We start from the raw sequence: 13,841 nt of genomic DNA, 5'->3' as shown, positions 1-13,841 counted from the left end.
ACTTGAATCAATTCCGTTGAATGCACCACTTGTTTAAACAAGTAGCGCTTTCACCAACAGTCAACTGCTCACTCTGGAGCTTTACTTATCACTTTCAACATTACATCATCTTCTTCTGCTGCACAATCGTCCAAGCAACCTTCTACTTTACTTTTTGGTAGAATAGGTATCCATCCAGAACAAGAAAAGAATTGTTGAACATACATTTTAATAAAGTTACGTCTTCTGTTTAATAAAAGATACAGAATTTATGTCTCAAAGAATCTTAGTTCTACCATGAATTCCTTTTGCTTTGGGCAATACCAAGCAATAGCCTTTGCTGAACCAAGGACCTGTAATGCATACTCGACGGCAAATACTGGATCATGCATGTGCATGTCCCAATCTTTTTTCCTCCGGTCAATTGCAACTCCAGAATCAACTCTAAAACTGAAAGGTCCAGCAATCTGCATCCAAGTACATATGATAAGGTTGCCACTACTTCCATGGGTATCTTTTTTTCTAAAAAATGAAGAAGCATTTATCATCATTTCTCAAGGTTGCAAGAAAACTTGGGAACAATGCAGCTATTAATATTCATTTCTGCATGATTATTCTAAACATTGTCTGAAATACAGTTTACATAACAAGCAGGTTTAAAGCTAATATTGACATAATGGAGATAAGCACAAATGACAAGACTACAATAAACTCATTTTAACAAGTAATCTTCACCGGTGCATATTTCTGTCTGTTTATGTGATGCACCTTAGACAGGATGGTGGTCATAATTAGGAAAGATGAACATTGGAAGATTGTGCGCAAGAAGCATGTACCTGCTGTTGAAGAGAAATAGTTGCGTTGGGGCAAATTGCCTTAATTGTTTCCATAGATGGCTGTTGAGAATTGAAAAAGTCTTGTGCTAATTTAGCAGCACCAGAAAGAAATTTGGAGCCAGAAGGAAAATCTAAACGTAGATGACATCGAGTAAGATCTAGAAATAGTCTTTGGAAGTTTCCATGCTGAGCCGTAAGTGAAACGGATGAAAACATATCAGCCAACAAGGCGGATTTTGGTGCAATAGCTCGAAGAGATAAGCCTGTGAAACTCTGAAAACGATCTACTTCTTGGCACCTAACTGAATTATCTCCAATATAGGCTGTCATGGTGGCACCTGGATGCGCTCATGTATTAGGCAAGGGGTCAATGGACATAAGTAGTTTAAAAGGGAATATGAGTTGAATCATATTTTTATTAATGCCAAGATGACAAAATAATTATCAGGGGACAGTAACTATAACTTTTGTAGCAGGTCCAACCCCGGAAGTGATATTCGACTTTACTAAAGGCTGCATGCAGAACCTGTACTTAAGCATGTAAGAATATTATTTTCTTCTTTCTAATGATGCAATTGGGAGTTTCAGGTTTTATTCAGCAGCACTAGAGGGTCGTTTCAAGGAGTAGGCTTGTAGCAACAACCCCCAGCCTGCTTTTATGATAATTCATATGGCACTAGTATATAGAGAAATTGATAAGAAAGTAGGAAGGTAGCATCATTACCAACGATCCCTGATGCTGAAATATGAGGATTTGAAATAAACAAATCAAAGGGTTGGACCATCTTCAATTTGGGAGCTTTGCTTCTCCAAATGTCAATATTTTTCTTGAAGGCAAAGGCGGATTTGAAAGAGAAACCAGGAAGCAGTGGGGCAGGAACAGCTAAGGTATGGCCACCTCCAAAAAGCTTTGGATCGCCAGCATTATGGTGCATGCAGAAATGGTAACTTGGACCAGAGTCAGAAGGAAGAGAAGCGAGGTCGATGGCCATGGAGAAAGGTACATCCCAATAATTATCAGAGCTGTCGATAAACAATGCAGGAGAAACTGCTTCCAGGGTCAAATTGTGATTAGGGAACTGCGAAACAAAGAGAAAGATGATGAAAAAGAAGAATGGATGGAAAAGGTAAAGGTGAAAAAGAGAAACACATAAACACATGCCTTGTGATGAAGAACAGCTTTCTTACGGGAATTTCTAGTAGCATCACCGTGAGTATTAAAATTGAAGAGGAGAGTATCATCAGGAGTGAACGAGAGCTCAGAAGAGAAACCAAGTGCGTATAGGGATGCATCGCAGAGTTGTCTACCAATTGTGTTGAGGGAGGAAGAAGAGGATCGCAAAGAAGCGCCACTCTCGGACACAAACTTTTGGAAATTGAATTGACCTAGCAACGTACCGAACCTGCATTATTATTATTATTATCACTTAAACCTGAATTTTATCTATCATCCAAAACATTAATCTAATTCAATACCCCTTTACCAGTCATGGAAAAGAAACTACAGCAGTTGATTAAAAAGAAAAGAAGAAAGAGAAATACCAATTTTGAGAGAAGGTGGGGAAAGCAAGAACGCTTTGGAGAGAAAAGCCATGTCCATGTCGATGAGAAGAAAAAGAGGGGATAAAGGGAGAAGACATGAAGCGCTGGAAGAAATGAAGCTGCTTTGGCCTGGAAAGCTTAGTTCCTCTGGAAATCCCAAGTGGAAGTGGGTCTCCGGGCACCGGACGAGCCACTCCTTCCAGGGTTACGGGTGTCGACACGTCCACATCCCAAAAACCACCATCCATTGCCCATCCCAGCTTCTTCATTTCGCTTCTCTTAGCGATTTTTCACTACTCAACATTCGGTTCCGAACTCAACTCCTTCCTGCTCCTGCTTCTCAATTACTCTTTTTTTTCCATTTTCAAAGTCCATTTGCTTCTCCTTCTTTTACCAGACAGACATATTATGAGAGACGCTGCCGTTTTATTCTTGGATAGGAGGATGAGGTCATCCTCCCGCTTCGCTCTTTGCTAACCCTCAAATTTAACTCGTAAATTTAGAAGCATTAAAGCGATTCTGGATTGACAATTAGCATGTTTTGTTTTTTATTCATTATTTAAAAAAGAAAAGAGGAAAGTAATTAGTTGCCATTACATTACAGAAGGAAGAAATGAAATGAAATATTCAATAAATCCTATATAACATGAAATAATTCTTTCATTATCATATACAAAAATTAAGAACTCGAATCTTTGAAAAAAAAGAGGAAAAAACACATATACAACGTAATAATCCCACTCGACAGCAATTGGAGATACCTAAGAATAACCAAATTCAATTTTCATTTTTCAACCCATCACTTTCACTTTCACTTAGTGGTGGGTGGTTCTCACTTCTCAGCCTTCCCATTCCATGTAAATGTAAACTGCAGCTGAAGCCTTCTCGTCCCATTAATCAGATCAGCAACCACACTGAATGCTAATGTCAACATGTTAACTCTGATCAGACTCTCTTTCTTCTAACAACTAAAACATTTAATCCCCTTCATTTTGCACCCATCTCAGAAGCTTTTTCCCCTCCTTTTTCATTTCATCCTCTCCCAAATTTCACTGTTGGATCAACTTTAAAAGAATGCAGCCATCCCTGGATACAAGACCCAGCTGTGCCCAAGCTGTTTAACGCTGATCCTGAATTTTCAATGATACCAATTCACCGTCTTGCGCTTGATTTCTCAATCTTGTACCATTAGGGAACCATCTTCTCAGCCTATCTGGCCACAGCCTGTCAAATAAATGCAATTGCCAAATCATTACAATAAAACAACAAAAAACTGAGCTTCTCTCCCTCCAATTTGGTTCGATGGACATTTAAAACAATCCATAACCGAACATATTCCATGCTTCTCCATGTCATGCTCTCATGACACATATAACAATTTTAACAACACCATTACAGTAATCTCTCTGAAATAGGGAGTAACCAAATCTCTGTTTAGTTCTTTCTTCCTCAAACAACAATAAAAATTAGAAAAATGAGAATCCGCATCATACGTCTCTCATTCTTTTCTATCTCGTGCACCTCTACAATCAATCGATAATCCATCAATTGATAACTTCAACCAACAATGCAACATATTTTAAGCATTTTGTATAGCTACAGGCTACAGCCACATATGTATGACAGCATTACTTCATGATCAGTGGATTAAGAGATCAAGCTTATATTGCATATAGAGATTGCACACATAATTAGGCAGATATTGAAATGGTTCCCCATCAATGACTTCAAATTTACTGAGATGTAACAACAAGGGACTTACAGATCCAATCTTTCATATATCGCTCGCCGCACTGAAGTATTCAGACCATATGCTATTGAGTTGAAAAGACCCTGAAATATAAGAACAAGCTAATTAACTTGCATTTCCTGAAAGTTAATCATTCCTCAGTCTTTCATAGGAGACAGATACTAACTGATAGAAGTCTTTCCATTTGATTGAGCGACTATATTCATACATAATTACATCAGCCCTTGGCAGCCCTTATTAAACAACCGACAATCATGCATTAGATATAGTGAAGTACAGGACTTTTTCAAGGCATCTGATTGTAGATCTGCCCCTAAGATATTAGCACTCTGGCTCCACCAAACTATTTATATTTATCAGACTCTGTGTACCTACTCCCTACTAAAGTGAAAAGGAGAAGTGAAAACAGCAGATTCGTTATCCTTGTACAATTAGAACCTAAGACAATACCATTATCAAAACTAATAAATTCTTTCAGTAGAAGTATTATACTAGAATAGAATTTGTGCCATCTACTACATGCTGAAACAAATATACTAAAATGTTTATCTCCACCTATTTTTGTTTCTCATTAGACAACAAAAAAATCTGAATACAAGTTTTTTAATTTTTTCTTATTATGTGTGTGGGGAGCGGTTGGGGGGATGAATGAAAATCCAAACGTACAGACATGTGATCAATCAATGTAACCATAATCTACCCAGATATTCTAGGGAAGACACCACCAAAAAAGAAAAAAGAAGCTAACATTCATTGGAATTACCATGAGTGCAGCTGTCCCAACATCAAGAACTGAAAGCCAAAGAATTTTGTGGCCTGGTGCTATGAAGTCATGGATGCGGTTGATTGTGCCAAAAGCCCATGATCCTATAAGGATGAGCGGATAGTATCCCCACCGGTTCAAAGCCTATACAATTAAAAAATTCAAGGCACTGATGTTAATATGAAAAAGATTTTTTTAATACCCTTACCTGACATTTAGCATTTAAATAAATTGTGAATTGCTAGCAGAAAGACATAAAGATTGCATAAAGGAAGTGCAAAAACAGGAAATTCCATTTCCACAATAGTGTAACAGAAGATCAGAGTTCTCCACTACATGAGGTGGTTTATGATATCTATTCATCCTCATTTAGAATAAAAGGAAAAAAAAAAAATCTAATGGTGTTATCCTAGACATACTGTTTATATCTTGAAGATTAAAATCCATTAAACTAGTTGCAAGGAACACACCTTCAAGTCGGGCCGTGAATCAAATTGATATGCTCGGTCTGACATGCCTACTGCCATCTGAAATTTCCAAAGTGGTGTAAGTTCCACCTCAACATGTAACAGCTAAAAGAAAACAGTTAAAAGTGATTGAAATTCATTACATACACGAGTCGCATTATTTAGCATGCGTATGACTTGAAAGTATGTAAACCCATTGTAAAGTATTGCACCCCAAAGCGGTGCATAAAATGTTATAAATTGAATGGCCTGCATAAGTAGATAGAACTACATAAGCATGAAGATTACATGAGACACAAAAAAAAGGTTTAAGGAGTGCTCAGGGAACTCTATGAAAACACAAGGAAAAAAGAAATGCAAAAAGAAGACATGAGCTTGCCTTTCTTGTTCTCCCGATTTCTGTCCAACACCAGGCACCTAAATGCCCATGATGGGAATTACCAATGGAGCGTAATACAGTCATAACTAATGAAGTTCCTGCAGGGAGTAGGAAAGCGCTGAAATCAATGTCCATATTCTTTAGGAAAGGGCCTGGCGTAATAATAAGGAACAAAAATGAAGGAAATGCAAGACAAATATGAGCTAGAATGATGAATGATAGCTACAGAAAGCAGGAAGCACAATAAACATTAAATAAAAATTCATATGACGGAGAATCTATATAAGTAATGATGAGTAAATCATACCCCAAACATACAAGTGGAAGATGGCCTCGAGGTCTTCAACGTCAGTTTTGTGCAGAACAACAGTACGATGAAGAGTAAAAGCAATAGTAGTAGTCCAGAGAAAAGAAGCGACGCAGAAGAAATGAGTGGTGTATCCCTGAGCAATACAAAAGAAACCTTTGGAAGGATCCCTGCAGGATGTTAGACCCATAAAAGAGTGTGTTATGTAATGTATACAATTGAGTGTAACAAGGGAGAGAAAGCACTAGAAATAGGAAGCATACCCAACAATGCTGAAGAAACTGCAGAGCATGTCCTGCAAGTAAATTAAATACAGATAGGATCATATCATATAGTTAGAAAGAAAACAAGTATCTCTAACATCAGTGGAAAAAGAAAAACATAAATCAAATGGTGGATAGCTGAGATCTAAGATAACAGGTGAAGGGAATCATAAGAGATTAAAAAGAAGCATCCAGTGGCTAAAGCTAATAATGATAATAATAAAGAAGCAGTTAGATCGATAAGGCATACAGAGAGGGCGAGGTAGAAGACAAGCTTGAAGGAGAACTTGCGGAGCTCTTTGAAGAGGACATAACAAAGAACAATGAAGCTGGACCCTACAAACGAAAGACTAGATGCCCCTGCGTTCACCGACGTCAATATCTGACGTTCATGAGCAGTCATATTACCGGCGACGTGCAGCGTCGCCATCTATCTCTTAATAATTCTTTTTTTTTTGATTCGGTAGTGACTGACTGTAATTAAAATTAGTAAAGTGGAGCCGAGAGATTCAGATCAAAACTAAATTTGCAAAGAGCCGAAGCAGTGAAAACCAACAAACAAACTGGTCTCAACTGTCAGACGATGCTATACTGTGTTACTTTTGTAAACTTGGCGAGAATATCAGCACAACGTCGCTTTGGCCGAGTGGTTAAGGCGCTTGCCTGCTAAGTAAGTGGGGTTTCCCCGCGTGAGTTCGAATCTCACAGGCGACGCTTGTTTTGATCATACTTCTTTTTCATGTTTGCTAATATGATCATGTCTTGAAATTATTATTACTTGCATACTAATTAATTCTTTTACTTTCTTTTTTGTTGTTTAATCATTAAAAGACATCAGCACCTTGTTTGTGTATAAACGTAATTCATGACCGTAAAGAAAAGTGGGACAAACATTAGTGTGGTGTAACGTAATGAGAGGAGGCTGATAACTTAAAATTGTTTTTTCAAGAGCCGCATAAAATTATTACATTTGGATCTTTAAAAGATGCTTCAGTTTATCCTCATTAACTCTGCATCTATAATACAGTCAGTTAGACATTTACAATGTTAAGTCTTCCTGCCTGTCAACAGCAGATCCATTCAGCAGCTGTGGCTGGTAGTATGAATATGAATCATGAGCTAGGGTCTGCATATGCAATCAAGATTCTCATTTCAGCTTTCAATCAATAGGCAAATGCCATATTTTTATATCATATATAATATAATGATGAAGCTTACCTGCTCCTGTGACTTGAAGTACATGAATGGTGTATAGTGTAGGAAATTCGACACCCTCGAGGTATATATATCTGCATACCTGCAGTTGCCAACACAATGTCTTAGACACAAATAATACCCACAACCAATGATTGCTATAATCAAGGCAAAAGTCTCTACTTCTCAATTTGTCTCATCAAGTGGCTTTTATCCCACAGACCTGCGCGAGAAAGAAATCCCCACCTGATGCCAAACAAAACAAAATCATTATTACTACAGCAGGTTGACCCGAATGTTTCCCGTTAGTGTCTAACACCAAAATGCACACAGACTGAACTGATCCATATAGTCAACATAACGCCAACCCATCTGTAACAAAATACTATCCATCTATCTTACATATGACAGCTTACACAAGAACAACTAAAATTACCGAGTAAATGTGACTACGCTACCTGTGCCAATGCAAAATCAAATAGAATTTCAACAAGATCACACTACATAATGCTTGACCTTTTTTCCTTTTTACGAGTAACCAGCGCCACAGTGCAAGTTTTCATTCCTAGTGTTACCTTTTGTTGAAAAGCTCCCCATCTGCCTCTAGCATGGGAGCAATTTTCTCATCCAGTCTTTGCATGACAATCAATAGCTTTTTCATGCTATCTGTGAGTTCTTGGTCATCCATGTTAGTTGCAGCAAGCGTCTGAATGTACAGAGACAGAAACACAAGAACTACAATATAATTAGCCGTTAATCTGAATTCAGTTTCAGTCAAGAGATTCAGTCTATACTTGGACACATGTTATGCTTCTTGGCTCTGTAAAGGCCGATTATGTTTCTTGATACTTCAAGATTACAAGTATCTACCTTATGCAACCAATCTAAAGCAACTGATAACCAGACTTTTAGATAGGGCACCCAGCTAAAACTACACTTTTGCTTGCTGTCCCACTTTGTTAGAGCAAGCAACTACTGAAAACAAAACTACATGGGACAGCTAGGCGTTAAAAAGCAATGCACAAGAAAACCACATGGAGGATATAAACACTGAATATAATGAGAAGAAACTTAAAGAAAACCACATAATGAGAAAACTATTGAACATATGAAAATTATAAAAGCCAAGCTCACCTGAGCTGGTCGCTCTTTATTTCGCCTTTGCAGGGCAAGCCGAAGTTGGTTAAAAAGATCCCCTACAACCTCCTTTTGATTAATAAGCTCAACTAGTACAGCTCGATGACCCCGACTACAAATCAAAGCAGTATACTGCAGTGCCAGAATTTAAAACCACAATTAAAGAGATCATGGTGAGCATAAGTTAACCTGGGATGTAAAAAGTCTCAAATACAAGAAAAAAAAACTCCTAAGCTCCTAAAATATAGACAAAAATAATTTACTTGCAGTAACAATCATTTTAGTCTGCCTTAACCCTTTTTAAGAATAATCTTGAATGAATTTCTAATAATTTACAAACCCCAATTATGTAACTTGTAAGTTTAGAATTTATTTTTTAAATATCCAACAAAGGGAAACATGTAAAGTGAGAAGTGATGTCCAAACCTCTTCCTCCAATTCTCGACAAATCAATGCAGTTCGCCATCGCAGATGGACCTTGGATTGACTTACATCAGTGTAGATATGATCACCTACATACAATATTTCATCCCCATGGATATTTAGGGAGTTCTCAATCATCTGAGCGCTCCCGCCTGAGTACAAACCTCCTACAGAATGAAAAGAAAATGTCATGCAAATTTCCTGAACAAGGACCACCAACTTGAGCAATTGTAAATGTCTTGGTCGTGCAACCAAGAGATTGAGAAGGCTTGAGAGTATTGTGCAAAAGGATTAATTTGTTATTAACTCTTTTTCCTTGGGTCTTAGTTCCTTGAGACCGTAAAAGGGTAAGAGCATTTTTTTTTTTTTTTTAAAAGAGACTGCTGAAGCCAACAACATAGAAAGCATAGGACTCAAAAGAAATCCACACTACATGCTGTAAAAACAAGCCCAGAAATAAAACATAGATCACCTGTACGAGCTTTGAAACATGGACGCATCAGGCCCTCACCGGTCACCACCTCATACAGTGGGTGTGACATTTGAAAGAACTCTGGCTTCCTTGCTGAGACTATCACCTATACAAGTCAAGGACAATAGTACATCACAATGAAGAGATAGTGTGTTCAATTTCAGTGTTTTAAATGCAAGTAATATAAGGACAAGTTAATGGGGTAAGAAAGCATCAGAATAAGGCTCCTAATTTTGGCTATGCTAAATATAAAAGGCCAGTACTGGGAGTTATTCCATGTCTTAAAATCATGGTAATGATATTGATAATATGCTTCCAGGAGAAAAGCTTAGACTAAGATTAATCTTTTGATCTTCAGTCATCATTTGATGGAGGCACAAACAAAAATACTTGCCCCCTGGAATGCAGTAAAATAGACAAATGATTACTGCTTACCATTTCAAATAGATCACGCCACCCCATATCATTTGGGAGGAATCTGTTAAAGGAATGCTTCATCATTTTGTCTGTGTAATGATAATCAGAGTTTGTAATGAGCAGAAGCTTTTTACCAGCCTGCCACCAGAAAGTCTCGGCTCGTTGAAATAGAAGACTACTTGACAGTTTCACATTCAACAAGGTTAAAAGTTCATAGGCATACCTCTCTTTGATCTAAAAGTGCTAAAGGCAGTTCTGGATCTGGCTCCACAAACATTTCAGGCTTTGACATTATCTCACTCTGTTATAGAGACATCAATTTAATACATTCTCACGAACAGAAACTCACAAACAAAATAGAACTCCCATAAATAAAGCTACCTTAAGCTGGCCTTCTACATGTGCCCGGAAAAGAGCCTTTCCAACAGCCTGAAATCATGTTGAGTGTCAAAAGAAAAGCACATAATACCCAACAACATTGATCTTTTCAATCAAATACTATGGATAGCATGCCTTGTAAAGTCCTCTATAATCAAGCGGACCAAGTTCTGCTGCTATAGCTCCTTCATCCAATCGGTCAACCATCTATGAGTGAAATCAAGAAAGATCAATATGCTGTTCAGTACACAATTAGCAAGATAAAGTTCACATTGTTTTCAAATAGATGGTCTAACTTTTACAAGATAAAAATATCACGACAACACCACAATTAGAATAATACTAGAAATGAAAAAGGACCTCCAATATATTTCAGAGAACTATGTGAAATTTAGCTGAAGAAAAAATGAGAAAAATGCAAGTCTATGCTACAATTAGAAGACTAAACATCTACTATTTGGGCAGTCAATGAGGACGGAGCATATAAACAGACTGAAAACACTATCAAGAATAATACCTTAAGAAACCATATTGCTCTAACATTGCACGAAAAGATGCCTACGCCTTGGTTAAAATGCTTTAAATTAATTGTGGAATAGTAAGTTCTAATTAATTCATATTAGATTCTTAAATACATACAACACCCCACCCCAAGCCCAAGTAAATTTCTCTTATGTTCATGTGTAATTCAAATTAATCAAAAGGAACCAAATACTTATTATTTTCATAAATTTTGACGAAAGCATTAGATTTTCAGCTTCCAAACAAAGGTCATTCTACATAATAACTAGAATATCTTGGCAACTAAATCATGAATATGGGAATGGTGTTCTATAAACTATTTAGAAAAATGTAGAATCAACAAATGCCCCCTCCAAAAATTTCGTTCTCATGCCAAACTAAAGGATATAGACAAACTCAGCCAAGAGCAATTGGATACCTAAAAGCCATCTGAATACATTACAAGAAAACCAAACCAGCAATAAGGTCAACGTGGACGGTAATTACTGAAGGCTAAACATTAATTAATGATAATAATCTTAGTAGTAATAATAAGATGTAATTATACAACTTCTTGTAGCTGATACTATGATGTTGCCTACCTGCATGTAAGCCACAGCTTCTGAAACAGAAAACAGTGTATTCAGGAACTCCCATCGATTCTCCTTCCGCAAATCTACCAGTTCCCTTCCATACATCTCACTTCCATGCACAAAAAGTTAAGCACCACTGTAGATATTATCACTCAGTTTTCCCAAACACCAGTTAAATGTTAAACATTAATAAAATTGAGATCTGAGTGTCTCTCTATGTGTGCAACATCAAAGCGTATATGATCTATCAAGCTAAAAAGAATCCCAGATATACAGCATTCATTATAGCAATATAAAGTCTCTGGGAATTCATATTTGTGTGGCATGGTTGTGTTTCTGGTTATTCTTTCTGCTTGCACCATAATTGAGAATTACACCCAAATGCCCCTAAGATACCCTACACATAATTATCATTAAACAAAATAAAAAGAGCCACAGTTCAATCCAAACCTGACAGCTTGAGTAGAGAGCATTTCTGTGCCATGCATGGCCCGCTTTACATAACCGAATCGATCAGCTTTAACAAGATTGCCTTTTTCTTTGTCTATGACAAGACCTCTAATTACCAGGTCTGGATCAAATGAAAGTCCATCAACGGGAAAACCCATGTTTCTTAGATTATCCATGCAATAATCATAAGCCCGTCCTTCCCAAGCCTGTGATAGTGTAATTAATAGCTGTCATTAATATTTTGTCTTGAATACATGTTAAAACATAACAAGGACCAATACTTACCATCACATTGTAATGCATCAAAGTGTAGTCCATGTCATAACCAATGGCACTGATAGACCGGAGATTTAAAGTACGGCTACAAAATATACCACGAGGTGAATTCCTAGCTGAAGAAGGACTCTGCACATTAAACTTAGAAGTTGTCAAAAAAGAGAAAGCATCATGGCTATATGATGAATCATCAGTGAAGTATTTCAAGCAAGGAAGAAGAAGAAAGAGAAAGAAAAAGGACACTAGGTAGAGGCACTTTAAAAAATTCAATCTGGTGGCTCTTGATCAGTACATCACTTTACTCAGCCAAAATTAGTATCAAAAATGAAAAGCTAGGAACTTGTACAGATACATATTAGTAGCATACAAAAGGCTGATAAAACAGCACAAAATGAGGCATGTTCAAGAATGAGTGTGCAGTGCAAATTGACAAAAGGGTGAAATGGCGACAGTAAAGTTAATAAGGTTGAAAAAAGAAGGAGCTTGTCCAGAGCACACTGCTCAGCTAACACCAACTCTTCGTATAATTTGCTTGGTGGACTTGTGATGCCCAAAGTCGTACTGCTAAAAGCATTGCAGGAGGTAAACTTGGAAGAAGAAATAGAAGACGAACAGTGGCCTCATACAGGTTATTAAGCTAGCACATTATGTAGCTGCTATGTGTAGAAAAAAGAAGATAGAAAATAAAATGCGAAAACAAGGATGGGCTCACAGCACCGGAATGCCCAAGTCTCTAAGCAAATCCTCAGCATCTTGAGCTTCCATCCTAGCCACCTCCTCTATTGGACCTTGGAAAGTTGATTGCTGATCAATCCCTGTATAGAGAAAGCAGGAGACAGTAGCAATTAAAAGCCAAAACCAGCTGATAATTCGCTAATAATCACTGACGAGTAGCAAAAGCTTGAAAGAGAAAATTTGAGGCACTAGCAGAAGCAGAGCAGAAAAGGACGGCGATTAAAGGCAAAAACTTTAGAGAGTAAATAATGAGAAAAACACAAGGGACACCCAAAATCGCATAGATTAAAGCGGAGTTGGTTAGCATACCAGTAGAGTCAAGAAGATCAAAATTGACATTCAAATCCCCTTTAGTGCTCTGGCCCAAGTAATCAAACTCAAATTTAGTGGAAGAAGTGACAGAAAACACTTCGTCTCCAAGGGCGGAGGAGGGGAGGCTGCAACGACACAGCATCATCGAAGCTCTAATGCTGATGGGTCTTACTGAAACAGGATAATTGATAGCCGCAGCCACTGGAACGCCACTAAGACCAAGGATGTCTCTGTTCATAGAGTGAAAGGATGCTTTGCCCAAAATCTTGGCTGCGACAGACATATCGGTCACTCTCTGTTGCGCAATTATGGATTATGAATGCTTCTGGTAGGAGCAAACACAAATCTGAATTATGAATGAAAAGGAAAGAGAAGCACAAGTATCTTAGTTTGGATAAAATTAAAAAGGAAAGAAACGTTGAGATTTTTTGGATGACCCTTTTTCAACTGTTTGTTGGATGTTTGTCCTTTTTCAAAGCTGCTGGTCCCTCTAACCTTACTGAGTTGTCGTCCGTGTAATGTTATTTTATGAATGATCAAATAAAGTAGAAAAGCAGGTGCAGTAATCCTCTTTCTCCAAACAAGGAAACAAAAGTGTTTTCCCTTTCTTTTTCTTCTCCATTCGTTCACTCTGGTTTAGTGAATTTGTGCTCCATCACCACACTAG

At 37.6% G+C, this 13,841-nt stretch overlaps 3 protein-coding genes and 1 non-coding gene across 8 annotated transcripts; 1 reads left to right on the top strand and 3 right to left on the bottom strand.

Moving 5' to 3' along the window:
• Positions 1–129: 129 nt before the first annotated feature.
• Positions 130–2,838, bottom strand: LOC8261357 (protein TRIGALACTOSYLDIACYLGLYCEROL 4, chloroplastic). Of its 2 annotated transcripts, none has more exons than XM_002519286.4 (5): positions 2,358–2,838; positions 1,978–2,218; positions 1,540–1,894; positions 816–1,153; positions 130–446 (listed from the first exon to the last, which is right to left on the bottom strand). In XM_002519286.4, exons 1-5 carry the CDS (start codon positions 2,624–2,626, stop codon positions 249–251), a joined length of 1,401 nt encoding a protein of 466 aa, XP_002519332.1. In that variant the 5' UTR covers positions 2,627–2,838; the 3' UTR covers positions 130–248. The 2 variants fall into 2 exon arrangements, with proteins under 2 accessions (XP_002519332.1, XP_048235307.1); XM_048379350.1 differs by having other exon boundaries at positions 368–501.
• A 133-nt stretch (positions 2,839–2,971) lies between these two features.
• On the bottom strand, positions 2,972–6,942 carry LOC8261358 (G-protein coupled receptor 1). Its single transcript, XM_002519287.4, has 9 exons — positions 6,537–6,942; positions 6,287–6,318; positions 6,024–6,193; positions 5,717–5,814; positions 5,485–5,586; positions 5,341–5,397; positions 4,871–5,014; positions 4,120–4,190; positions 2,972–3,581 (listed from the first exon to the last, which is right to left on the bottom strand). Exons 1-9 carry the CDS (start codon positions 6,714–6,716, stop codon positions 3,476–3,478), a joined length of 960 nt encoding a protein of 319 aa, XP_002519333.1. The 5' UTR covers positions 6,717–6,942; the 3' UTR covers positions 2,972–3,475.
• TRNAS-GCU lies at positions 6,919–7,000 on the top strand. Its single transcript has one exon. It is a non-coding gene; the product is annotated as a tRNA-Ser (tRNA).
• A 209-nt stretch (positions 7,001–7,209) lies between these two features.
• Positions 7,210–13,794, bottom strand: LOC8262610 (5'-nucleotidase domain-containing protein 4). Of its 4 annotated transcripts, XM_002519288.4 has the most exons (17): positions 13,612–13,794; positions 13,172–13,499; positions 12,845–12,942; positions 12,137–12,256; positions 11,852–12,057; positions 11,411–11,510; positions 10,443–10,514; positions 10,311–10,358; positions 10,153–10,230; positions 9,948–10,067; positions 9,513–9,618; positions 9,044–9,207; positions 8,615–8,749; positions 8,056–8,186; positions 7,664–7,726; positions 7,505–7,583; positions 7,210–7,412 (listed from the first exon to the last, which is right to left on the bottom strand). In XM_002519288.4, exons 2-17 carry the CDS (start codon positions 13,455–13,457, stop codon positions 7,326–7,328), a joined length of 1,893 nt encoding a protein of 630 aa, XP_002519334.1. In that variant the 5' UTR covers positions 13,458–13,499; positions 13,612–13,794; the 3' UTR covers positions 7,210–7,325. The 4 variants fall into 4 exon arrangements, 2 of the variants coding, with proteins under 2 accessions (XP_002519334.1, XP_025013129.1); XM_025157361.2 differs by having other exon boundaries at positions 13,172–13,793; XR_007217361.1 differs by lacking the exon at positions 8,056–8,186 and having other exon boundaries at positions 13,172–13,793.
• Between the last annotated feature and the right edge of the window lie 47 nt (positions 13,795–13,841).

This window comes from Ricinus communis, chromosome 9 (genome assembly GCF_019578655.1).
Source record: "Ricinus communis isolate WT05 ecotype wild-type chromosome 9, ASM1957865v1, whole genome shotgun sequence".
Lineage (NCBI taxonomy): Eukaryota > Viridiplantae > Streptophyta > Magnoliopsida > Malpighiales > Euphorbiaceae > Ricinus > Ricinus communis.
This window is presented reverse-complemented; position numbering and strand designations above follow the sequence as displayed.